General features: G+C 39.5%; 1 protein-coding gene across 2 annotated transcripts; it reads left to right on the top strand.

Moving 5' to 3' along the window:
- The first annotated feature begins 33 nt into the window (after window positions 1-33).
- Window positions 34-25971, top strand: UTP4 (UTP4 small subunit processome component). Of its 2 annotated transcripts, XM_006203740.4 has the most exons (17): window positions 34-123; window positions 1218-1383; window positions 3978-4169; window positions 5233-5317; window positions 6869-6958; window positions 9888-10099; window positions 13240-13411; window positions 13522-13613; window positions 14839-14935; window positions 15708-15772; window positions 16078-16200; window positions 16581-16737; window positions 20268-20374; window positions 21385-21480; window positions 22947-23132; window positions 24613-24723; window positions 25764-25971. In XM_006203740.4, exons 2-17 carry the CDS (start codon window positions 1225-1227, stop codon window positions 25878-25880), a joined length of 2061 nt encoding a protein of 686 aa, XP_006203802.1. In that variant the 5' UTR covers window positions 34-123; window positions 1218-1224; the 3' UTR covers window positions 25881-25971. The 2 variants fall into 2 exon arrangements, with proteins under 2 accessions (XP_006203802.1, XP_072823716.1); XM_072967615.1 differs by lacking the exon at window positions 1218-1383.
- The last annotated feature ends 1406 nt before the right edge of the window (window positions 25972-27377 follow it).

Consider the following 27377-nt stretch of genomic DNA (forward strand, 5'->3'; position numbering starts at 1 on the left):
GAGCACTGCCTGCGCACTTCCGGCCTTGCGCCGCGAGTACTTCCGGGGCAGAGCACGCGAGCGCGCGCGCACGTGGGGCCGGGGCGGACAGGCGAGTGTGGAGAGTGGCGAACCCATCCGTGGGTGAGTAGGGGAAGAGGTGTGGGAAGAGATGGTGAGGGGGAAGCTCGAACGAGTGCGGGCTACTCGAAGTCGACGTCCCGCGGAGCTCGCTGATTCCCTTGTGCCGAGGCCGGGTACGGCTACTCCGGAGATCCCCGGAGAGGGAAGGGGCGGCAGAGCCCTCGAACGCGCCTCAGACGCCCTCTTAGCCCGGCCGGGCCGAACGCGCTAGCTCTGCCGACGGGTTCCTAACCTTGAAAGGGAGACGAGTAGGGAGCGAACCAGACCCAAAAGTGTACGTTGGCGGCCGGGGAAGAGGGGATAGTTGACAGGTGCCGGACAGTTCTGTCGCTTCCTCCCCTTGAGGAGCTCTTGATTCTTACTGCCTCATCAGCCCCACCGTCACTACCGTAGTGGACTTGCAAACCTGGTATGCAGTAGAGATAGATAGAAATGTTTGTTAAAATGCAAATTCCTAGTGTTCTGGACCCAAAAGATTGGCATTCTGGAGCTATGGGATAGGACCCGAAATCCTGCATTTTTAAAAACTGTTTTTCGAGGTGATTTTGATACATGAGTTCTGCGCACCGGACTTGGAGGCACTCATTTAGGCTGTCAGCATTTCTTGCTTTTTAAGAGCGGTGGTGGTGTTTATCCTTCGCTTCACCACCCTAACCCCAGGAAACCTTACACACGGAGTAGAAAAGAGGACCTTAGTTCTTCCTCGAATACAGCTTGTCTTCTTCACATGGCTCCATTAAAGTGTGGACTCCCAGTTAGAGGAAGAATGAGGTTATGTTCACTCTTTTGCTCTAAGACCAAGTATTAGATTCTCACAGCTCTTTCCAGGACCACTTCCTTCAGGCAGTTGTCAGGATTGCCAGGAGTCTGGGTGATGTTCTCTGTGTTCATCTTTTAATTTTTTTCTGAAGAGTCCTGAGCTTCTGGAGATTTTGAGATTGATTCTTGTGTGTGACATGAAAGCATCGTTAGTTGGATATTTAGAAAAGAACCCCAGTGAGGTATAGTTGGAGTCTTTCACTTAAACAGTGGTAATAGGAAGCAGTAGGGGTGACATGCTGCTGTTAACGTTTAACAACTGTTCTTCCCCCCAGCCCAGGAATGGGTGAATTTAAGGTCCATCGAGTACGTTTCTTTAATTATGTTCCATCGGGGATCCGCTGTGTGGCTTACAATGACCAGTCAAACAGATTGGCTGTTTCACGGACAGACGGCACTGTGGAAATTTATAATTTGTCAGCAAACTACTTTCAGGAGAAAGTAAGTCATCTGGGAGCCTGCTCTTGTGTTTTTGATGTTAATTTTCTTCTTAAGTTTGATTCTATAAAATCTTGCTATGTCTTTTGTATTCAAAGAGTTAAAAGAAAGTGACCCTACTCTCTCAGGAGCTGTTTAGACCCACATAACTTCTGTAGCGAATATGCAGTCTCTCATATGATTGATGAGCTTAGAGTTTTGATCTGTATGATGTTGCTTAGAAAGATCCTACCTAGGAATTGTGGTGCTCACTGTCGTTTGGAAACTGATGTTTGCTAGATCTGTTGGGCACAACAAGAAAGGAAACTGTCACATCAGCAGTCTCTGCACCATTCTAACTTTGGTAAAGTGGCATTTCCTGTTGTGGGTGTCAGTACCAATTTCATTGATAATTCAGGAAAAGTGATGAGATGTTTTAATATCAAACTTTTTGGTGACTTGATTTCAGGAAGGTGGATTCCTAAGTTCCTCCGTATGAGGGAAGGTAGACTCTTATACCTATATTTGGGAGTAAAGAAGACTTAAGTTAGGTAAAATACCATTTGGGTGTATGCAAAGGGCTGTTACAGCTGCATGTTTTTCTTTTTTCTTTTTCTTTTAGTATAAAAATGGGCAAGTTTATTAAGTATCTTGGACGTTTAGGTCAAAAGTACATATGAGTCCTAGTGCTACCGCATAGCATATTTTTCAAAGGTACTGATTACTGATTTCAGGTGTAACAAAATAATTCAGTTCACATTTATTGAGTGCCTTATGTATCTTAGGCACCTTGATATAAATGAATGGAAGGAGAAATGAATGAATTCAGTACCTAGCATCTTAGTACTTGGACTTGAGGCACTCTGTAAATGTTTCTAAATGAATGATTGGCAGGTGTTAGGCATTAAGATAAGTATTAGAGGCCCTACCTTCAAGGAACTCAAAGTCCATTTGTGGGAAAGATGAGTGTACAGTTTCCAGGCACTGTGATAAATTTTATGATAAACTTAAGCACAGGCATAGGATCTTAGTGGAGAGGTGCCTTACTCTGATGAGGTGGGTTTAGGAATCCTGGAAAGCGGTAACTTACTGAACTGACTCCTGAAGAACTAGTAGGAGTTAAGAAATTTCTGGTCACCACAAATGGATCACATTCTGTAGTATGAAAAACGTGCTGTGGTTCATTCTTGTTGCATACTATGGTTTTTCTTGTCTATGAGCGTTGTAATTATATAATAGTTTACATATACTTGTTTAATGTTTTTTTCCCTGCTGAACTTCAAATTTTATGAGAACAGGGACCTTGTCAGTGATATTCATGACTGTATTCCCAACATTTAGCAAATGCCTGGTACAAAGACACTGCTGATTTTATATTTCCAATCCTTACCTGGTACCTCTTATTTTCTTCTCATCTGTTTCCCTTTTTTCTTCAACTGTTAATTAATTTGATCTAGTCTTCTGCTTTTTCCATATTCCCTTCCCTGCTATTGAAGATTGCTTAACTCTGGTAATCACTCTTAGAACAAGAAAAAATTGTATCTGTGAGAGTGAAGAGTATGGACCAGGAGTAAGGAGACCTACATTCTCTTCATGTCATTGACTGGCACTTTGGGCAAGCCACTTAACCCACGAGTACTTTGCCTTTTCAAGTTCAGATAGAAATTTTACCTGCTCATTCCCTTTTGTGTCAGGCAGTTATAAGAGTTAAATACCTTGATAATATGAATACTTTTTTTTTTGACAAGTCCTAATATTTTATTTTATTTTGTTTTGTTTTAACATTTTTTATTGATTTATAATCATTTTACAATGTTGTGTCAAATTCCAGTGTAGAGCACAATTTTTCAGTTATACATGAACATATATATATATATATTCATTGTCTGAATAGTTTTTGAGTGCTAAAAAAGCACATAGAAATCTGAGACTTGAATGGAAAACTGGAGTGAGCTGCGTTAGTTTAATTTTTTTTAAATTGAAGTATAGTCAGTTTATAATCTTGTGTCAATTTCTTGTGTGCAGCTGAAGGTTTCAGTTGTACATATACATACATATGTTCATTTTCATATTCTTTTTCATTATGAGTTACTACAAGATACTGAATATAGTTCCCTGTGCTATGCAGTGTAAACTTGTTTATCTATTTATATATAGTAGTTATTATCTGCAAATTTCAAACTGCCAACTTATCACTTACTTTAAATTTTTAAACAGCCTTTCATAGGTAAAATTGACACACAGTAAGCAACATGTATTCAAAGTATACATATTGCTTTAGACATACGTCTGGACCTTTGAAGTCATCACCCAATTTAGATAGCTGCAGAAATTTCTTTAAAATAAGATACATCAGATACAACTGAATACAGACTTTAATCTCTAAAAGGTTTTGCAGAACAAGTTCTAGTAAAAGACACAAAACCAACTGTATAAATAACTAAAATGTGAGCCTGAAAAAAGTGAAAATGTCAGTAGACGTGATCTTCAGATGGTGTCAAAACTCACACTAATTATGTCTAGGGAGGTATTTTGATTTTCACCGGATTGCCTCTAAGCGCTCAGTGCTAGTAGCTGATGAATTCATGGTGGGTTGAGAAGTTATGATGTTTCTGTAGTTTTTTCCAGGTCATGAGTCTCGGGCTACAGAAGCTCTGTGCTGGGCAAAAGGTCAGCGACTGTTTAGCGCTGGACTCAACGGAGAGATTATTGAGTATGATTTGCAGGCATTAAACATCAAGTATGCTATGGATGCCTTTGGAGGACCTATTTGGAGCATGGCTGCCAGCCCCAGTGGCTCTCAACTTTTGGTCAGTAAGCAACTACCGGTAATTCAAACCAAGATTTCTCTTGTGCCCCCTTAAACTTTCTTCCCTATGTTTCCAGAAAGGTGAAGTTATATTATGGCATTAGCAACTCTAATCTGAGCTGGATTCCAGCAACCTCCATACAAGATACAAGATTGTAGTTGTTATTGAGGATTAAAAAAATCCCTTGTCCTTTTGTACCCTTTTTACTGCTACTTTGGACCTCTTTTATTCGTTTATGAGACTAGATAGTTAAGTTGGTTAAGCTTTTCCTGAACTGTGTTTTTTGGAATTGGGAGATGTAGAAACTTTCTTATTTTGTGTTTTATAATAAATTTTATTGTAGAAATATCGTGTATTATTTCTTTCTGTAGATTGACAACACATGTTAGTATGTTAAAAGTTCTGAGAGGGCCTTCTACAAGTCAACTTGTGGAACCTTGTTTTACCACAGTGTTTCAAAAAAATTTTGAGTGCTAAGACTAAGATTTTTTTTTCCCCTCTACTCTTACCATTAGAATGGGTGCTTTCAGCACAACATTGTGAATGTACTTAATGCAAGGATTGTACACTTAAAAAGGCTTAAAAGGGCAAATTTGTTACAGTATTTTACCACAAAAAGGGGAAAAATTAAGTGAATAAATGATTTATAGCACACAAAAAAAGTGCTTTCAGAGATATAATTTTCTGTGATGATCCTATGATCCTTTTTTGATTTGTACTAATTTTACAATATCTTGACATTTCCATTTAGGTTACACCATTAATGGGTCTTTTATTTAGGCCATGAGTCTAGCAGAGGTGTGCTGTGAAATCCTATTTCTCCTTCATGTCCTGTGCAGGAATTGGGCCACAAATTGGCCTGCTTTCTGGCTAGAACATGAAGGCTGCCAGGAATATACTACCAGTGTTTTAATACCAGTACTGTGTTTTCCTCTCACAAATTATTTTTCTCTTTCAGAGCAAGTAATAGCTTTAGGGAGGAAATGTATATAATTGTAAATATGTATATTTAGTACTATAAAATGCTTATCTTCTTTGTTTCGTAAATCCTTTTCCATAATAGGTTGGCTGTGAAGATGGATCTGTGAAACTATTTCAGGTCACCCCAGAGAAAATCCAGTTTGAAAGAAATTTTGATCGGCAGAAAAGTAAGGATCGTTTTTGGTGGGGTAGTTAGTAGCCACTGGCATTGGGATATTTTCCAATGGGTGCAGGTACTATTTTATCTGTATGCCAACTCTGTGCTAGGAGCTATGCTTAGCTCAAGCTTTCTCCATTGTGTAGCATAATTGTGATTACATGGTTAACTAATATAGAAAATGAAATCCAAAATAGGAAAGCTAAGGGAAGGGAGGGTATAGCTCAGTGGTAGAGTGTGTGCTTAGCATGCATAGGGTCCTGAGTTCAATCCCCAGTACCTCTGTCAAAAATAAACTAATAAATAAAGCCTGATCACCACCCCCACTGCCTCCCCATAATAGGAAAGCTAATACTTTTGCATAGGCCCATTTGTTAGTTCACAGTATTTCTGTGAAATTTTTGCAAGTGTGCCTAAAGTCTCAAAACTAGAATTTTTTCTTTAGGAGCTGTGATTCTTAATCTTGCTGTTGCATTCGATTTGAATTGGAGAATTTTATAAACACTTGCCTGTGTTCTACCTAGACCGATTAAGACTGACTTCTAGAGTGGGGATTGGCAAACTGTTCCTGTGAAGACACCAGCTAGTAAATTTTGTAGGTTTTGCAAGTCAAAAAGTCTCTGCCAGTGCTGTCACTGTAGCACCAAAATAGCCCTGGATAATACTTAAACAAATGGGCATGGTTTTGCTCTGGTAAAACTTCACTTAGAGAAACAGGTGGTGGCCCTGATTTGACCTTTAGGCCATAGTTGGCTAATTCCTCTTCTAGAGAATAGTTAAGTGTCCTGTGTATTCTCTGTGTCCAGTAATAATATTTATCCTCTGCTAATCACATCCCTATATTGTTTGTTTTTATTATCTTTTGGGTATTCTCTCTTAATTACACAGGTGATACAATGCTTGTTAAAGTTTTCATGCGTTTAACCAAATGTGAAAGAGAAAATGAGTATCTCATTTCACTCTGTAGGCAACATTTTGGAACTAATGTTCCAGACTATTTTGTATATTCGTACAGGATTGCTTGCACTTGTTTTTCAGCTTATTTTTTCATTTGGTATATCACAGACATCTTTCTGTGTCAGTTATGCCAGACTTCATGGCATTCCGTTTTATGGTGTTCTGTAATTTATTTAACGAAACTTCTACTGATAGATATTAAATTTCTTTTACTACTACAACCAGTTCCATAATGAACATTGTTAGATACATTTGGGCACTCCTGCAGTTATTTCTCTTTGATTAAATTCTCAGTGTAATTACTGGGCCAAATAAGCACATTTAAATTTTATTAGGTTACTACCAGATCACCCTCAAAAGATTGTGCTAATTTACACTCCCATCAACCATTTATACATTATTAAAAATAAGTATCAAATACATTATCATGGGTCCCAGGGCAGAGTTCTTCCTCACCCATTATAAAACAGTTCTTTGTAAGTGTAGTAGATGAGAGCTAAGACTGTAGAACACTAGCCTTGCAGATCATTGTAGAAGAACCCTTTTACCCTTTGCGTTAAATGTATGTGTATGTCACTTTCTCTTTTGTTTTACAACCCTCAAGGTCGAATCCTGAGTCTCAGCTGGCATCCCTCTGGTACCCATGTTGCAGCTGGCTCCATAGACTACATTAGTGTGTTTGATGTCAAATCAGGTGACTGTTTTTCTCAGTTCATTTGGGGTGTGGGTCTTGTTTGTCAGATTCATGTTTCTGGGTTTCCAAAAGCTTGAGACCTTCTCACGCTTTCAGTGACCTCTAGGGCCTAACTTCTTGTTAACCTTCTGGGATGTCACCATGAATCTCACTTTTTTCTTGAATTACTACTGCTGCTTTTGGGGAATCTTGGTTCTTCAATGGGATGCAGTATCTTTCATCATAATTCATACTGAGATTTGCCCTCAACCAGTAAGGCATTACTATGAACATTAGAATACCTATTTATGTATACCAGTTCTTGGTAAAAGCAGGTGTCTTAGAGGAACATAAGATGTTGGTAACATAGTTGGTGAGACATGAGATCAGTAAGATAGAGAACCACATCCTTTCCCTGTTCTTTGCCTAGAGAATTGGCTGATGGACTCCTTTGGACTGACTTCAACTTGTTAGGTGGGCATGTAGAGGAAACACAAGCCAGGCATGACCCGTTTTTCTTTCTCCTCAATGGTTAAGCAGGTTTTTATTATCACTCACACATGCATATGCTCAAAGACTTCCTTAAGGCTTCTTACCGAAAAGTAGGAGTCCGCCTCACCGAAAAGTAGGAATCCCCACTTCTCCCACTCCTCAGAGGCAACTACCTGCAACTCTTAGCTGATTCTTTTGCTGTGTTTGTCTGTGTTGTACATAACATGCTTAAAATGCTGTGTTTTGGTTTTTTTCAGTTTTAGCCCATTATTTATTGACGTCCACTGTTTAGCCCTCTTTCTCTGCCCTCTGCCACATGCACCCACACTTCCTCCTGATCTTCCTAGTGTGGTTGTTATAACTTTGTCCAGATTAGCAGTTCATGTTTTTATTCTTATGCCTATATAGATACTACTTGCATAGTAAATTTCTTTTCCTTTCCTGTGTGCTTTTTGTTAACATTATCTGTCTCTGTCTAATTCAGGTAAGCGTGTGTAATATATATACATATATATTGCTAATTTATCCCCAGATTCTTCCATTTGTGTAACTTAGGTTCAGATTCATCTGGCTTTCTTTCCACCACTTTCATCTTCTTGAAGGAGTCTTTCCCAGAGCCTCTACTCTGCTCCAGCAGAGCCAGTTTCTGGGCTTGCTGTACAACTGTGAGGTCTTGATCTCTGATTTTTCAGTCATTCAGGTTGAATGATTTTTTTGCTTTTCTCTCAAAGTAGAGTCCCCTGTTGCCATGTCATTCACATTCCTAATTTATTCCTTTGTTTGATGGATCCTGAGAAAAAGGGTTCATGAGAATGCATTCTAGGTTGGAAATTATTTTCCCTTAGAATTTTGAAGCCAAGGCTCCACTGTTGTTCACTTCTAGTATTATGAACTCTGATGCCACTCTGAGAGTAGGTCCTTTGTATAGCGTTTTTGTTTTTCCTGGGAGTTTTTAGGATCTTCCCTTTCTTTATTGTTCTGAAATTTCATAATTATGTTTCTTGTTGTGTGGATCTGTTAACATCAATTGTGTCAGACATTTGGTATGTTCTTTTAATCCAAAACCCCATGTTTTTTAGTTGTGAGAAAAATTCTTGTAATTATTTTGTAAATGAGTTTCTCTCCATTTTCTCTGTTTGAAATTTTATTGTTTGAATATTGGCTCTTCTAATCCCCCTCCCCACCCCCCGTTATTTTCATCTTTTTGACTTTTTACTTTGCTTCCTGGGAGAGTTTGTAACATCTTTATCTTTTAGTCCTTTTTATTGAGTTTTTCAATTTCTGCCATTCATTTCCAGAGTTCTTTTTTGTTTTCTGAATGTTCTCTTTTACAGCATTCTTTTTTGTTTCATTATATACTACCTCTTCTCTTCTCTAGAACTATTCATGATAATATTTGTCAAATGTTCTTCACCTTGGCTTTTTTCCTCCTTGTTGTTTATTTACCTTTTTCTGGTGCTCCGTTTGACCTCTGCCTTTTGTCATGAAGGCTTTCCTCCCGTGTCTGGGGGTTATTCTCATCGCCACACGAGTGGCACTTAATACACCTGGGCTTCGTTGAAGAGCAGTCTACCTGGACTGTTAGTTTGGGGAACCTCTAAAGAGGGGCTCTTTCGATCTTTTCTCTTGTGCTTGTTCTATTTCCCGGAAATGGTTTTCATTCTTCTGCCTGGTGATCATAAGCTTGGCCACGAGCATTCCAAGAAGAAGAAGACTGGTGTTCTCAACATTCACTTAGTAAGTTTTTGTGTTCCATCTAGTACTCCCACCCTCAGTTGTGCCCAGTATCCCTCTTTGGAGAATAAGTCTTTAGTCTTCTTTGAGGTGGAATTTGGGAAGTTACTTGGCTTCTTAGTTATGGGATGGGTACGTGAAGGACTCTCTAGGTTTCTTAAACTTTCTTTCAGCTAAACCCTCCTTTTAGCCCCATTTTCACCTCTGTTTCCGGAGTATTTGGAGTCACCAGTTCCTGAGTCTTCTGAGAATTCCGTGGTATAAATCAAGAGACTTCTTGGCTTTCCCCGCTGCTGACCTGGTACTTAGTTTCAGGGTTCCACTAAGTCAGTTACTGCTCCATGCCTGCTTTCCAGTTCCCCAGATTTTGTCACTGTTGTCTTCTCTCCTTTTCCAGTGGTGTTTTGGAAAAGAGCAGAGAGTAATGTGTGTGCCTGTGTGTGTGAGCACGTGTGTAGTTGGCCATTTTTAAGGAAAATCTCGTCTCTTTTCCATTCACCTCCCTACCAAAAATTTCTTTGGTCTACACACCCCCACGACCACCTCCTGTCTCTAGGTAACCATTTTGGTATTCCAAAACTGAGTTCACTATAACTGCTGTTTACTGGCTGTCTGTGGTCTGTGCTCAGGCAGTTGACTTAACAGATGCCTACCACAGGCAGCTTTTGAAGACCAAAGGAGAAATAAATCCCATTCAAATGTGGGCTTTTCTTTTCTTTTTCAGGAAGTGCTATTCATAAGATGCTTGTGGATAGGCAGTACATGGGTGTGTCTAAGCGGAAGTGTATCATATGGGGTGTGGCCTTCTTGTCTGATGGCACTGTCATAAGTGTGGACTCTGCTGGGAAGGTGCAGTTCTGGGACTCGGCTACGGGGACACTTGTGAAGAACCACCTAATCGCAAATGCAGACGTGCAGTCCATTGCCGTCTCTGATGTGAGTATAGTCCCTGTTTTAAGCAGTTCCTGTATAGCCCAGAGGATGAGTAGAGAAGGCTGTGTCCATGACGCGCCACATTGTTTCCTAATCCTCAGTGTTGCTTTGGAGGAAGATGAGTTTAGGAAAACGCACTTGAAAACCCACATAATTTCCCTGAACTCTCTTATTCTTCAGGAATTAGTTAGGAATTTATTCTCTGACTAAAGATTAGTTAGCAGAGAGGTGTTCTTCAGACATTCCCCATCCCCAGTTAGTCCAGTCTGATTGGAGATAAGGCACAAGTACCCTAGACAAACCTTGAGAAGCACTATTTCCTCTCTGTATGACTGCTCTCTGCTTTCTATCTTGGGAAATTAGAAGATAATTTTATAGTGATTTTGAAAATACTGATTTTCTCCTATGTGAGTAAAACATAAGCAGATTAGTGTTGAACATGTGTGCCTCTTCCCTTTTGGTAAGATGAATTCTTACTCAGAAACCTGTGGATATTTTAGCAGTGAGGCATGGGAAGTGACTTTGAGGTTTGTTGACTAGATATTTTATTCTTTTCCTCCTTAGTTTGAACATTATTTGCTACCTTAAATGTGGATATCCAGTATGTAGTGTAGCGATCACTCATGCTTGCTTAAAATGTAATTATTTAAATACTAAATAGTCCACTGTGTGTCTCAGTATTTTGTTTTAGGCTTTTAACAGCCATTTTGCAAGTTTTGCTGTTCATTCTTTATCTGAAGATGTCACACACAACACAGATTGACAGATAAAAGATATCCTGATTTCAGAGATGTTAAGGTGTAGGGAAATGTTTGCCTGAGAATTAATGAATTATGGTATTTTTTTAATTGAAAAATACAGTTGTACAAATTCCAGTCCTCAAAAATCCTTATCACTGATTCTGGAGTTGGGCAGACTTGGGTTTGAATCCCAGTCGTACCACTTAATAGCTACATACCTTCCTTGGGCAGATGACTTCATTCTAAGCCTAGGTTTCTTCCTCTGTGAAAGCAAGGATGTTAGTAATACATGTCTCATAAAGTCTGGGGAAAGATTAAATGGATTGTGCTTATACAGTGCTAAGTACAGTGTCTGGCACTATGAGTGTGGGATTACCGTTTTCACATCTCTTTTGGAACTGATCCTAATTTCAAGACTTCTCTCACTCTCTTGCCTGAAATGCTGATTATTTTTAGACTTCTTTTAAATGGTTTTTCATTGACTAAAGAGTGAATCATGGCAAGCACCCAGTCCTTTGACCTTCTTTGATGCATTTTACCTTCCCCAACCCCTCCCTAGTAGGTGAGTACTGATTCCTGCAGGGAGTTGTAGGGAACATTTGCTTTCCGTTAGAGGTCAGTTCTCAGATTTTTGTTCTGTGTGAAGCAGTCAGTCTTCAATAAAATTAGGACACACACACCCCTTCCAGGTCTGCTTTTCCCTGGCTTTGTTTCTTCTGCACCCCAAGAGAGCTCTTTTCTTGTGTTTGCTTTCCAGTTCTTTTATGATTCCACCTCCGGGAAAGAGGGTGTGGAGTGAGGGAGACTTGCCTTCCTTCCCATTTTCTCTCTGTAGGTGGGACTTTGAGCAAATGGCCATTTGAACTGTTTAGGGGAGGTGAGGGAGAGAGAGTTTGAGTTCCCAAGCCACTCACAATCTCCACTGTTGCCTTGGGCTGATGGTTTCCCAGTAGTATCCTTAGAGAACATGAGGGTGAGGGAGAGGCCACCTTATGTGCTGCCCTTCAGTGCTTTCCTTCCTTCTCCACTACCACGTGCCTGCCAGTGACCTCGAAGGCTGCTGACGCAAGATGGAGGTGGTGGGGTGTGCCCTGAGCAAAGACTTTGGAGGCAGCTAGCCATGTATGTTTGTCACATCTGTAAACTGATAGACCTGTGAACTCTTGAAGTTCCAGTTTCCTTATCTGTGTAAAGGGCTATTCAGTGATGATTTGGGGGGGGGCAAAATTGTGACTCATACAAACATGAAATGGGAATATGTCAGAGATTTTCTGTAACTGATTAATGGGGGAACCAGTAAGATGGTACAAGCCATTCAAGGAGAAATCAAAGAACACAGTTATATAAGGCCATCAGGAATGCTGAAGTGATTTACAAGTTGTTGCAGGACTCCACATGGCAATAATCAGCTGCAGTCTACCAAGCAAAATTCTTCTGCATTTGTAGGCAAGAGAATCTTTTGCATCACTCTGCTTTTTACAGTTTGCAGAGTTGTAAACTAGCTCTACGACAGTCAAAGGGCTCACTAGACAAGAATACCAGTACTTATGCTTATTTCACCCTCTTATGGATTCTCCTGATAGGGCAAATGATCCTTAACCTTACAAGTTATTGAAGGACTAGAGATGATATGACGAAGTTCTAGCACAGTAAGTGTGTAGTTGATGGCAGCTACATGCTCAGACATGTTCAGACATCTCACTTTTCTTGACTGGCTCACCTAGTCTTTATTCTTTTTGATTGGTTAATTGCTGATCCAGATTCCTGATTTTTCTCACTACCCTATCAAACACTCTTGTCTTTTTCTTGCTCAAACGTGTATTTTAAAAAATTAGTTAAAATGAATGGTTGAGATTATAGAGGTATCTTAAAAAGTAGCTGCAGACAGAATAAGACCTTTTAAAACAAATTGGGGTGCTCAACATACTGGTGAGAGAGAGCCTTAAACTGGGGACCAGGGAACCTGCATCTTCATATGATATTGATCAGGCCACTTCCTCTCCTCAGCCCACCCTCTATTCATCCTTACAAAGAAGACAGTAAATTTCAGGGTTTTCTAAACTTCAGTCTTTTGACTGTCAGTTTTGTGGCCCCTCCCGCCTTTTCCAATATTTTCCTGTTTTGTTGCTGTTCTAATGAGGTCTAGCTTGTATTATATTGAAAGCACTCTAACACTTTGAAGTACTTACTGTTAATTTGTCAGTAGGGGGCGCATTATCTGTGTGAGCTTGCTCCCCTGATAGAATTGTTAGGTTCTGGAGGAAAAAGACCCCTGCAACCTCCCTTCCAATTCTGAGCATAGGTTTTCCCCTAAGCTTCCCAGAGAGAAAACCTCAGGGAATATTTTTAAAACTGGGCCCTGTTTTTGCTCAAGTGTACCTCCCTAATGATTTAATTTCTCAGCAAGAAGACAGTTTCGTGGTGGGCACAGCCGAGGGGACAGTATTCCATTTTCAGCTGGTCTCTGTGACTTCCAACAGCAGCGAGAAGCAGTGGGTGCGGACAAAGCCATTTCAGCATCACACTCACGACGTGCGCGCTGTGGCCCACAGCCCAACAGCACTGATATCTGGAGGTGGGTTTCACTCTTGGCCAAGCTGCTTCTCTACTCTGCCCAGCTCTGGTTATTTTCATTCAAGACTCCTTCTAACTCCTATGCCTTCTCCTTTCTCCCTCCCACTCCAGGCACTGACACTCACTTAGTCATTCGTCCTCTCATGGAGAAGGTGGAAGTAAAGAATTATGATGCTGCTCTCCGAAAAATCACTTTTCCCCATGTAAGTATCATCCTCTAACCCACGCCATGCCCTCATCTCCCCATCTGCCTGACCCACAGGCTTGGCACAGCTCACTCTTCTAGGGCAGATTTGTAGGACTTCTGCAGTTACCTATTTTCTTCAGTCTTCCTTCTGTTTGCCTCTGGCAAAGATACTTACAGGGGCCAAGAGTTTTACAGCAGCACTTACAGTTCGGTCTCTGGGGAAATCATCCCCTTTTCCAGATAGTTGTGGTTTATGGGCATTTTGTTTGTTTTTAAGGCTAGGCTCTTTATTATTGTGGGTGGGAGCAGGAAAATCCAGGCTTCCAGAGTTCCTTTCTAGGTAAATAGTCATCATCCCAGGCTAGAAACTCCTTTCCCCAATACCTGCTACTGCATTCCATTCAGCCAGTAAAACTTATTGAGTCTGCCTCATTATCTCTTGAATCTAGTCATTTCTCTTTGTCTACACTGCCATTATCTTATTTTGGATTAGTGCCTCTTCTCAACTGGATTTCTTTACAGTAGCTTGTTAATGATCTCCTTTAATTTACATTTGTATCATTCCAGCCTATTCTCCATTGATCCATTCAAAAAGCCACTTTATTTATCCCTCCATGCTTAAACACCTTTGGTTGGTTTCCATTGCCTTCATTTTAAAGACCTAATTGCTTGGTATGGCTTGTGAAACCTATCTTCATTTGGAGAAGAGGGCATCTTCCCTCACCTCTGCTCTCACACACTCCCCCATCCCTACCCAGTCTGGCTGTTCTGAAAGACTTTTTTATTCCATCTAATGCTCTTTTATCTCTGAGCTATTTCACATGCCATCACTCTGCTTGGAATAGTCTGCCCTACCTTCTTGCCTGATTGGTCTTTCCCAGTGAACTTCGTCTGGGCTCCTGTCTTTACCGTCATGAGGCTAGGTTAAATATCCTTTCTACTTTTTTTCGTTACATACTGTGCTTCACCATGTTAAAATTCTTAGCACACTTAGTGTAATTGCCTATTTAATTTTATGTCAACCCTTTAAACTGTAAGCTTGAGAGCAGAAACTAGGTTTTATTTACCACTGTGTCCTTAGATCCTAGGACAGTGCCTGGCATATGGTGGTACGTAGGAAATTTTTATCAAGTAAATTCATTTCAACAGTAAAAAATGTTCTGAGATGTCGCTGCTGTATCCACTTACCGAGGCAATAGATGACTCTGGCTTGTTCATGTCTTTTCAATTCTTGGATACAGCGACGTCTCGTTTCCTGTGCAAAAAAGAGGCAGCTTCTCCTCTTCCAGTTTGCTCATCATTTGGAACTTTGGCGACTGGGATCTACAGTTGCAACAGGTAAGATGGGAGAAAGTTTTTTCCAATCAGAAAACTGATGAGAGAAACCAGAATTAGAATTGTAGTTGAAATACTGCTTGTGGAAACATGGAAGTAGATTTTTCTGTGTCATTGGAACTTATGGTTTTCCCACCCACTGGGTAGACCATAGTTCTTCACAGTGTTAAAATGGTTAGTAGGACACTGAATCATCTGAAAAGTTTGTGATTCTGTAAGGTGCACTGTTGGGTGTAGCAGAGGTTGTGGAATTAAAGTTCACCTGGGCTTGACTAGCATCAAACCAGGCTGTTGAGAAATGACAAGCTTTAATGTTGGGTAGTGACGGGCCTGCGTGGAAAAGGAGGTCACGTGGATCTTACCAGCATGATGGCCTCGTGACCTTATGTATGACATACATGGTCAGGTCCTTTTGTTTTATAGTGAATTAGAAGTTTTTGCTTTAGGTTCCAAAATGAGCAAATGAAGTTGAAGTCAAGGTTGCGCCAACTCCACTTCCACCCACATGCATGCCTGGCTGTGGGTGCAGCTTCAGAGAAATAGTGGTATGCCACAGGCCACATCCAGGGCCCCACATGGAAGCTAAGAACGTGCTCGCTGCTTTCCTCTTCATCTACACACGCCAGAAAACTGCAGGCTTATTACTAAGTCAGATGTTTTCCTCATTTCCCACTAGTAGAGATTTCATTCTAATCAGTAATGACTTTCTAAAAGAAAACATGTATGGATAACCTTTCTTTGGGAAGGAAAACCTCAGGGATGTTTCTTGTTCCAGGAAAGAATGGGGATACCCTTCCACTCTCTAAAGATGCAGATCATTTACTGCACCTCAAGGCAAAGGTAAAGAAGTTTAACTATGTGTTCAGCTTTTGAAATCTGGAACATTTTCTCATTCTGAATTTTGAGGGCTTCTTAGTTGACATCATAAACTGTAAAATTTTTAATTATATGCATAAAGAACAGAACTGAGTTTCCTGTGATCATGTCAGGCATTCAAAATTTAATGGATGAGTTAATACAAGAAATGTGTTTTTTCTTTTGGTAGTATAATGAAAATAATAATATGAAAATGTAAAAATTTTTAAAAACTCAAATGTCATGTGAAGTTTTACTTGACCATTCATCCTGCTTCCTAACACTGCCAGGGTCCTGAGAACATTATTTGCAGCTGTATCTCCCCGTGCGGAAGTTGGATAGCCTATTCTACAACTTCTCGGTTTTTCCTCTATCGTTTGAATCATGAACACGACAACATAAGCCTCCAAAGGGTAAGTGATAGCCCAGTTTCTGGTTGAACAAGAACAAACTTCATAAGTGGGTGATTTTTGTATGAAGTGGAAATGTACTGGATGTGAATCCTTTTTCAGTGAAAAGGTAGTTGGGGAAAATTATTATAAAACGGTCTTTTATTTCCATTTAAACTTATGTTTTTGGAGGAGTAAGGAAATGCCGAACAGTTGCAGTTAAGTTTAGGCTTTTGAGGTGATGAAAAGGAGGGTGGATGGGTTACGGTAGGCATGCTCCAATCCCTTGGTTGATTGGCTTCCTTAGAGACAAACATTCATGTGATTTAAGCCTGGCTATGATTATTTTTGATGGGCTCTGGGTCTAACTTCTCTTTCTGGTTTTTACTCCTGGTTCCCCCAAGGTTTCCAAAATGCCAGCATTCCTTCGCTCTGCCCTTCAGATTTTGTTTTCTGAAGATTCAACAAAGCTCTTTGTGGCATCAAATCAAGGGTCTCTACATGTCATTCGGCTGCTGGAAGGAAGCTTCAAGCACCTGCATACTTTCCAGCCTCAGTCAGGTAAGAGGTTGCTGTTAACTGGCCATGGGAGAGAGTTCTCACTCTCTGATGTTCTTTTTTTCCCCAATGAAACCTCAGTTGTTGGGGGTTCACTAATGCTCTTCACCACCCTACAAAAACTATGCACTCACTCACCTGTTTGCAATTTAAAGTAGGAGGAGATACCTGGCAAATGAAAATGCTCGATGAGATCTGAAATGTTCCTCACACCTACTCTTTTCTCACTGGGTTTTTGATTCCTTATTTGGAGCCAGAGAAGTTTCATCATCCTTCTTGCAGTTTTGTTAGTAGCACAAGAAGAAAGTTAAAATCATCTGTAATCCTGACACCCAGAAATGACTACCATTATTATTTTTGTGTATTTCCAATATATGCTTGGCCATTGTAGGTATTGTGTGGACATGTTAATTTTAGGGGGTTGTTTGTTTTATATAGATGAGCTTATACATGCAGTTTCATTACCTGTCATAAGGTTTATGAGCACTTGCCATATGTTTGGAGAAATAAGTATGCATGAATGAGTGACATGTGTAGCTAACTATTGGAGAGTTAATTATTAAGTACTTAGTACCTGGTACTTCCTGTGGGACTTTTCCCTTCTCCCTTGCCCTGGACTGTAGTGGCTTCACTGTCATTTAGACTCCATCAGCCTGGAAAATCAACTCTTTGAACTTAAACTCTCACTGTTCATAAGCTCTAGAAGCAAACAGGAAAATAAACATACAAATTAGGACTCAGATAACGTAAACTGACAATATTTATTGAGTACCTAGCTATGTTTTTATTATAAAACTTCGATCATTTATACCTTGCATTTACCCCTTTAAAATTGGGCTCTGCATTGTATATGTAACTATTTCTTCCTCCTCTCTCACCTCATGTCCCCTTACAGTCAAGTTGGTTTCTTCACAGCCCTCAAACCTGTGTGTTCTTGTCCTAGTCACTTTGCTCACACTGTTTTCCATTCTTTTCTACCTACCTCATTCATCCTTTAGCATCCGGTTTTTGTCTAGTTATAATGCATTTTCATTGTTTAGGGGTGATATATGCAGCACTTATTTTGGCATATAGCGTCACTGATTTTTATCCCACATAAGTATTCATGATGCCAGGTTGATTTAAAATTACTTCATGACAAAGATGGTTCACATGTGCCCATGCTCCCTTAGTGCTAAATATGCAGCAGGCATCCAGGAAATTAAAGATATGCCTCAAGCCTGTTGCATCTGCTGTTTGTAACTTTGATTAAAAATCATTTGGATCAGAAAAGGAAAGTAAAAAAAAATCTTTTAGAATTGCATCCAAAAAAAACATACATAGGAATAAACCTGACTGAGGATGTAGAAGACTTAGATGCTGAGAATTATAAACATTGGTAAAGGAAATTAAAGATGACTTAAAGAAGTGGAGAGTTATCCCATGCTCTTGGATTGGAAGAATTAACATTGTGAAAATGGCCATTCTACCCAGAGCAATCTACAGATTTAATGTGATCCCTATTAGATCACCCAAGATATTTTTCAGAGAACTAGAAAAAATAATCCTTAAATTTATACAGAATCACAAAAGACCCAGAATTGCCAGAGCAATACTAAGGAAAAAGAATGGAGCTAGAGGCATAACCCTCCCAGACTTCAGACAATGCTACAGAGAGTTACAGTAATCAAAACAGCATGGTATTGGCAAAAAAACAGACATACATCAATGGAATGGAATAGAGAACCCAGAAATAAACCCACACACCTATGGTCTATTAATCTTTGACAAAGGAGGCAAGAATATACGATGGAGAAAAGACAGTCTCTTCAGCAAGTGGTGTTGGGAAAGCTGGACAGTCACATGTAAATGAATAAAGTTAGAACACTCCCTCACACCATACACAAAAACAAACTCAAAATGGCTTAAAGACTTAAATATAAGACAGGACAACATAAAACCCCTAGAAGAGAACATAGGCAAAACATTCTCTAGCATAAACTGTAGCAGTGTTTTCTTAGGTCAGTCTCCCATTAGAAATAAAAGCAAAAATAAACAAGTGGGACCTGATCAAACTTACAAGCTTTTGCACAGCAAAGGAGACAATAAACAAAACAGAAAGACAACCTATGGACTCGGAGAAAATATTTGCAAAAGATGCAATTGATAAGGGGTTAATATCCAGAATATAGAAACAGCTCATACCACTCAATAACAAAAAAACAAACAACCCAATCAAAAAATGGACAGAAGACCTAAATAGACATTTCTCCAGTGGAGACATACAGATGGCCAACAGGCACATGAAAAGATGCTCAATATTGCTTATTATCAGAGAAATGCAAACCAAAACTACAAAGAGGTATCACTCTACACTGTTCAGAATGGCCATCATTAAAAAATCCACAAACTATAAATGCTGGAGAGGGTGTGGAGAAAAGGTAACCCTCCTACACTGTTGGTGGGAATGTAATTTGGTGCAGCCACTATGGAAAACAATATGGAGATTCCTTAAAAACCTGTAAGAGTTACCATATAATCCAGCAATCCCACTCCTGAACATATATGCAGAGAAAACTCTAATTTGAAAAGATACGTGCACTTCAGTGTTCATAGCAGCACTATATACAATAGCCAAGACATGGAAGCAACCTAAATGTCCATCGACAGATGAATGAATAAAGAAGATGTGGGTGTGGGTGTGTGTGTATATATATATACATTTTCATATATATATGAAAAATGGAATACTACTCATCATAAAAAAGAATGAAATAATGCCATTTGCAGCAACATGGATGGACCTAGAGATGATCATACTGTCAGTCACACAGAGAAAGACATATGACATGATATCACTTATATGTGGAATCTTAAAAAATGATACAAATAAACTATTTACAAGTCAGAAATAGACTCATAGAGAAAACAAACATGGTTACCAAAGGGGAAAGGGGGTGGGGGAGGGAAAAGTTAGAAGTTTGGGATTAGCAGAGATAAGCCACTGTATATAAAATAAACAAGACCCTACTGTATAATACAAGGAACTTAATTTAATATCTTATAATAACCCATAATAAAATACATATGTATTATATATATATATATATATACACACACACACACATATACATACATATGAGTGGCATGTGTATAATTGAATCACTATGCTCTACACCAAAAGCTAACACAATATTGTAAATCAACTATACTTCAATTAAAAAAAGTCATTTGATGGAAAAGGAGTTTGAACCAAAGTATAGATTTTGGTGGTAGCTGTTACCCTGAATCTCCATTCTTGTGATAGTCACTCTTTCAGTCCTGAGCAAGTACTGCTTTGCAGTTTATCTCTCTGGCTCCTCTTTATATGAAGGATGGCTAATTAAATTAAAATATTAGACAGATTAGCATCTAGAACTTACTTGCAAAACTATCAAGAAATTGTCTATCAGTATTTAAACCTGAAGGTCTTACTGGCTTTTGCCATCATCATCAGGACCAGACTGGCTGTAGACACTGAATTCAGAGACTTAACTGTTGTTCTCTCCTTACAGGGACAGTGGAGTCCATGTGTCTTCTGGCAGTCAGTCCAGATGGAAATTGGCTGGCTGCATCAGGTACCAGTGCTGGAGTCCATGTGTACAGCGTAAAACATCTAAAGGTGAGCATGGGCTTTAGTAGCAGCAAACAGGAGAAAGTTAGCTGTGCATTTATAAAACTGAAGGCAGATTGATATGACCTGGAAAATTACTGGGCTTTTTTTTTAAACCAAGAATGTTTTACTTGTTTGGAACCCGAAAGTTGTAATCTGTAACAATAAAATCAGTCAGTAGGAAAAGTGAAACCACTCATGCACAGAAATTTGAAATTAAGGATTTATGGGTAATGAATGAACATCTAGGTTATGTCTATATTTTGAGGAGGTAATTTACCCAGATGAATAAATGCAGATAGTAACAATTTCCTTTAGTAGCTTGCCTCATAATCTCAAGGCATTTTAAAATTAAACAGAACTAGGGATAGCATGAAAATATTTTTCACTAACTGGTACTGATATTGTCATTCAGTTGAATCACTAATGATCTCTTACAAGTTGTCATCTTCATCTAAAAGATGAGAACTACCCAAAGCTTACAATAAGCATTAAAAGTTTATGGAACAATATCAAACTGAAGTTATTTAATGGGTTTGCCTGTTAACTGCATGACTTAATCATTGCTACACTGTGGCAAGAGCATGTACTGCCCTTTGAGCCTTGCCTGGCATTCAGAAGAGCGTTCCTGTGTACTAGTGCAGATGCCTTGCAACTGGACATAAATGTCCATGCCTAGGCATTCATTTCTATTAAATGCAGTGTAGAGCTATTTATTGTAGAACTTCCCCATTCAGTGATGTGTTTATGAGCAATTCATACAAATGTAGAGACAGCAGGGAAAGCTTTTCTCTGAGATTCTCTGCAAGTGCTGTCACTTTTGTTAGCAGTTAAACATGCTTTTTTAAAAAATGAAATTAAAGTTTTTTGTTTCGGGAAATGCCTGACTCGGGAATTTCCATAGAACCCTTTGAGTTCCAAAACGCTATTTTAAAACAACTGACTGAGACCATCCAGTCTTTCCTGAGGGAAGGAATCATATTTTTGAGTTGTCTTTGGTGTCTGTTTCTTGTTCCCAGCTGCACTGCACAGTGCCTGCTTACAATTTCCCTGTGACTGCTCTGGCCATCGCCCCCAACACCAACAACCTTGTCATTGCTCATTCTGACCAGCAGGTAAGAGATGCCAGTGCTTTCTAATTTCCTTCTCCTGGATAGTAACTTATAAGCCAAGATAATGACAATTTGGGAGGAGTTTTCCTTTGAAAGTACTGGACAATATAAAGGTAGTTTACTCTTTTGTGAAGTAAAACTTCTGTGTTTGGCCTGGGTGCATCATAGGCCAGCAATATCCATTGGCTTGAGGGGGTACAATGGTTTGGCGAAATACTGAGATTCTAGAATAAAGAGGCATAAGAGGGAGGAGGAATTGTTTTTAGGCTGGAGGTGACATGGACTCAGGTGTTAGACTGGATATGGGATAGAATAAGATTTTGAGAGTTAAAAGTGATGAAGGATTATGTTTCACCTTCACTTTTGCAGATGAGATCAGGCCATAGTGAAATCGGGTACCTAACAGCTCAAATTAGTGCTTTGTCTACCACTTTTTTTCCATACTGAATTGTAAGGAGAATGTAATTATAAGAAGATCTTTAAAATATCTGAGCTACAGAATACGTTATTAACTTATCAATACTTATATATAATCCTCATTTGTAAAATGAACTTGATAATACCCTCCTCACTGAGCCATTGGGAAGATTAAATGTGATCCAGGAAGCACGTTTAAGTAGACTGCTAGGCAGATGACGCAGGCTGCTTTGATTAGTAGTTTTTACACTTACACATGCCGACACATACACGTTCTATCCAGAAAATGAAATCTCTCAGTTAAGTTCTTCAGTCATTAAAACCAGTAGGGAATTTCTTGGTACCTGTTTAATTAACAGAGCTCAGTGGAGTTAATAGTACACAGTGCTGTGAGGGTATAGGAAAAAGCACTTCATATATTGCGTAAATTAGTATGATCCTTTCAGAGGACATTTTGGAGATATCTAATCTTTGATTCAGAAGTTCTGGTCCTAGGCATTCTTCCTACAGATATGTGCTTTCAGTTGTACAAGAAAACATTGATACAGAGATGGTCATTATGCCTTACTTGTAGTGGCCAGAGACTGAAAATACCTAAATGTTCATTAAGCAGACTAGATAAGTAAACCATGGTAAATCCAAGAAGTGAGTGGATTATTGTGTGTCCTTCAAAGGGGGCATGAGTGATCTATGTATACATTGATATAGGTCAGTCTCCATAATATAATGCTAAGTGAAAAATACAACATACAAAACAGTGTGTATTGTACGCATAAAATATCTTTGAAAAGATGAAAATAAGAAACAGGCTGCTTTTGTCTTGGGAAAAAGAGATACTAATATTACAGGGTGGTTTTTCACTGTAAACCTTCTGTGCTATTTGAATTATTTATTCTGTAATTTAAATTTTTTTTATTAAAAATATTTGTAAGAATGCATATGGCTGAATATGATACAGTCAAGGTTTGTACAGATATTTGCTGGTTAGGGATGACCCTTTTGGTCTTTCTGGATGCCAGCCTGCCTTTCCTCTGTATCATATCTTTCCTCAGGTATTTGAGTACAGCATTCCAGACAAACAGTATACAGAATGGAGCCGGACCATCCAGAAGCAGGGGTTTCATCATCTTTGGCTCCAAAGGGATACTCCCATCACACACATCAGCTTTCATCCCAAGAGACCAATGCACATCCTTCTCCATGATGCCTACATGTTCTGCATCATTGACAAGTCATTGGTGAGTTCTTCACCAATACCACCTATGCTCTCACTGGTTCTTCTTTACTTAGGAATCTTTAAGTTCTAAAAACAAATAAGGACAATAAATTAGAAGAAGGAAAATCAGGGTAGAGGTTGCTAGGATATTGTTTGAAGGAGAGGAGTTTTTGTTTTGCACATTTCCTCATTTTCATTGCCACTCTTTTAAGGCTCCCAGGGAAGGGATAAGGCCCTTGTCTGCTGATTTTTGTTTATTTGACCATTTCTCTGCTTTGCCTATCAGCACATAACCTTAATTAGGAAAGTGATTAGGTCCATATTCAAAAAGTGACCCTAATCAGGGAATACCATTGATTTGGCTGAACCACTTCTGTTTTTCCACCCTGGGTTGCCTGAACGGCACAGTTTCATTAAGGGAGATACAAGCTGAGGTTTTGACTACATGTGCCCCTTGGCTGAATATACTGAAACACTATCTCCAGGCTTGAAAGTTGGTCTTAATGTCTTGAAAAAAGACCAGTTAGGAAAATTTCGTCCTCCATGGCTGTGATTTAGGTGGGATGTGAGCCTTTTTTTCTGTTCTGGATTCCAGCCTCTGCCAGCTGCTGTTTTGATTCACCCCAAATTTCATGTCTTTTCTGGGCAGGCAGTTTCTTTCCTAGGAGCAGTGTGAGCTGTGGCCATGCCTGTAATGCACTTTGGGCTTAGATTACAGCCAACACACAGTGTTGTGGTATATCTGTGAAGGTGGGGGTAGGAGGAACATGGGGAAAACAGCAGATGGCTCTAAAGGAGGTGTGCATGGTGATGTGTCACTAGAGCTTATCTCGTGGACCCTACGTCCTCTGGGTGTGGGAAGCAGAGCTGGCTGACAAGTGCCTTCTGCGAGATGAGTGATACAGGAAGGGCCCCTCCCACTCGCTTGCCTCTTTATAACTCAGCCGAGATCAGCCCATATTTTCCCCCAAGTGTTGGTGATGAGTCCATCACTTCCTCATGTGAGGCAGAGCTATTTCCCAAGGAAGTCAGAGATGAAATATCACTTGCTTGGCCATAGGTCATCTCTCGAGATGTCATTGACATCAGTGGGGGTAGTTTGGGTTGCGGTTTCTCCTGGGCAGAACGTGTCACTTGGCCAGTTCATGATCTGGTTGGGGGAGAGTCTAGAAAGCAGATTATCGTGAGCTGACCTCCTACCCATGCTGGTTTGTTCCTGTCTCACAAAGTGTTACTGACAAGGCTGGCCAGAAGCCCCAGCTGGGCCCTTTGATCTTGCTGGCGTAGAGGACCAAGCTCTCTTTGCCACATACTCCCACACTGTACAGAATAGCTGGAAGAATGGCTGCAGCTTTCTTCTGAAGTAAGAGGAGTCCAGGAGGTAGTAAGTGTATAATATGATGGTTAGAAGATGGTGTATCCCTGGAAAATCACTGTAGTCCTTTGATCTGTAGAGGCCTGATAAAAACAATGATTTAAACAATATATTTTTGTCTCTTTAGCCTCTTCCAAATGACAAAACCTTACTCTACAATCCACTGCCTCCCACAAATGAATCAGATGTCATCAGGAGGCGCACAGCTCATGCTTTTAAAATTTCTAAGATATATAAGGTAAAACATCTTGCAGTATATTCTGGATAGTTGGTTCCTTGTGATATTATCAAAATGTAATAAGCTCCACAGTAGGGAAACAAGAGCTTATTTATTTATTTATTTATTTAGGGGAGAGGTTAGGTTTGTTTGTTTGTTTGTTTTGATGGAGGTATTAGGGATTGAACCCAGGACTTCATGCATGCTAAACACAGACTTTACCACTGAGCTATACCCTTCCCCCAAGAGCATCTTCATTTTACATGCAGAGAACCTGGTTTTGGGAAATAAGCAACCTTTCTGAGGATGTCTGTCCCGTATAGTTTGTAGTTCATTTTTCTTGCCTCAATATATTAGAGGCAGGCACATCATACTTCACCAAAATGAAATACACAGGTAGTGAGAAATGATGTTGGAGCTCTGTTGGGGTCCTTGTTTTTGTTAAAACTGGCTTTTAAATTTGACTTCCAGTGGAGAATGTTCCACAAGATAAATTTCAAGCAAATGGAAGTCATTGAATTTATTATGACTTTCCCTTCTGGGCTAGGCTTTTCATTGTAGTAGAACAAATATTCATTGAGGTTATGATACTATAGCTGTTTGTGTCAACTCAGAAGTTTCATTCTCATGTTTCTCAGATGGGAGTTCCTTGGGCATTCTGGAATTTTTTTTGGGAGTCTGCAGAATTCTTTTTTTAAGGTTGGGATCGGGGGAGGGGGGTTCTGTAAATTATTCAAGTATGATTAAATTCTTGATGTATTTGTAACTTGCCGTTTGTCAAGAACTTAGGCTCCAAAGCCCTCTGTTAACATTGATTCCTAAAATTAGAGAGTCACAGATTTTCCATACAGAGAAACATGGAAAATCTTGCTGAAATCTTAAATGATTGAACTCAGTTAAAAGCTCTCAACCTTTCCAACCTTTTGAGTCCTAGGGCAGGAAGGATTGTCAGACTTACATCCCTCCAGCTTAAACTAGGCTAACCTTTTAGCTTTAGTTAGTCTTTTCAGGACTAGCCCTGGAACCTAACTTCTGGTAGAATCAGTACCATCTCTCTACAGCCTCTACTCTTCATGGAGCTTTTGGATGAAAGAACCCTGGTGGCAGTAGAACGGCCTCTGGATGACATCATCGCTCAGCTCCCACCACCCATCAAAAAGAAGAAATTTGGGACCTAAAACAGGGCACTGTCTGTGTCCTTTCTTGAACTGTCTACCCTGTTTGTTTTCACAAATTATGATAATAAAACAGTTATTCTTTAGAACTAGACATTATGAATGTCATTTTCTAAAATACTGGACAATAATTTCCCTTCATTGACTGAAAGTGAATGGAAACTCCAAGGTATTTGTGGTTGGGATAATGCTCCAATTAGCTGTAAATTCATCCAACTTTTTTAGGGTCCTGTTTGTTCTTTAGGCCACACTCTCAGGAAAAAATGGTAGTAGTTACCCTTCATTCCCCAACACCTGCTTGAGGCTTCAGAGGGCTGATGACCATCACTGTCTGCCAGCCTCCAGTCTGCAGCCCATGCAAAGGCATCAGTACCTGGCCAAAATTACCATCGAGGGCAGGGAAACAATGTTTATTCAAGATAGCTTTACTACCAGCAGTGATAATCAGCCTTATGTTTCAAGAAAGAATTTTAATGGTTGTGCTCTACCTGAAAAATAGATGCCCTTGGCTTTTGATAGTGAGCTATTGTTTTGTTTCATTTTTAATTTTATTTTAGTAGTGAGCTATTAATTTTAATTAAAAGGAAGAAAATCAGGTTTAGGGGTATCAGTCCCATTAACCACCTTTTCATGTTATATGCCAGTTCTAAAGGTTAAGGAAACATTGGGCATTTTCTTGTGGAGTAGGAGTGGAGATGGACCTGAAAGCTTACCATATATTTCACTGTTTCTGTCCTCTTCTACTTGCTTTGACATTGTTATTCCGTGGATGTTATCAGCTGACTATTTTTAATGTGATCCTTTAAGTTAGAAAGTAAAGAACTATAGTTAACTTGAACTGAGCAGATAGATTTCTTTGCCATCTCAGTGGATGTATTCTGTTGAATGCCTGTGGAAACCCAGTATGTGTGGCTTTGTTTTGGGGATGGAGGGCTGTGGTATAGACAGAGGTATAAGGGTTCTGGTGACATGATTAGAGTGCTGGTGAAAAAACATTTTTGCTGAGATGAACCCACTGATATGTATATATTTTTATTATAATTTATAATAAAAAGGACAGCCTGTTTCAGTTTTGTTAAGAGAACAGATAGAACAAGGTTTATAATGGATACCACTTCTCTGCCCCACCTGTTTATGTTTTTTTACAGTGATAAGAGTAATTTAAACAAATAGTAGCAACTTTTTAGGTCATTTGTGTAAAATAACTTTCCTTTTCTCTTGAATGAATTTTCTCAGTGAGACATATTTTCCCAATGTGCATTAGACTGGGCTAATGCAGACTTTCAGTAGACTGGGAGATCCTACCCTTCCTTTTTTTTTTTTAATTTAATTTATTTAGGGGGGGTAATTAGGTTTATTTATTTATCACTAGAGGCAGCACTGGGAATTGAACCCAGCACCGTGTGCGTGCTAAACATATATTCTACCACTTGAGCTATACCCTCCCCCTCCTGCCCTTCTTAAGAAATGTTTTAGGTCTTTAGTGTGATTGAAACCAAA

Source organism: Vicugna pacos, chromosome 9 (assembly GCF_048564905.1).
Source record: "Vicugna pacos chromosome 9, VicPac4, whole genome shotgun sequence".
In the NCBI taxonomy this organism is placed as follows: Eukaryota; Metazoa; Chordata; class Mammalia; order Artiodactyla; family Camelidae; genus Vicugna; species Vicugna pacos.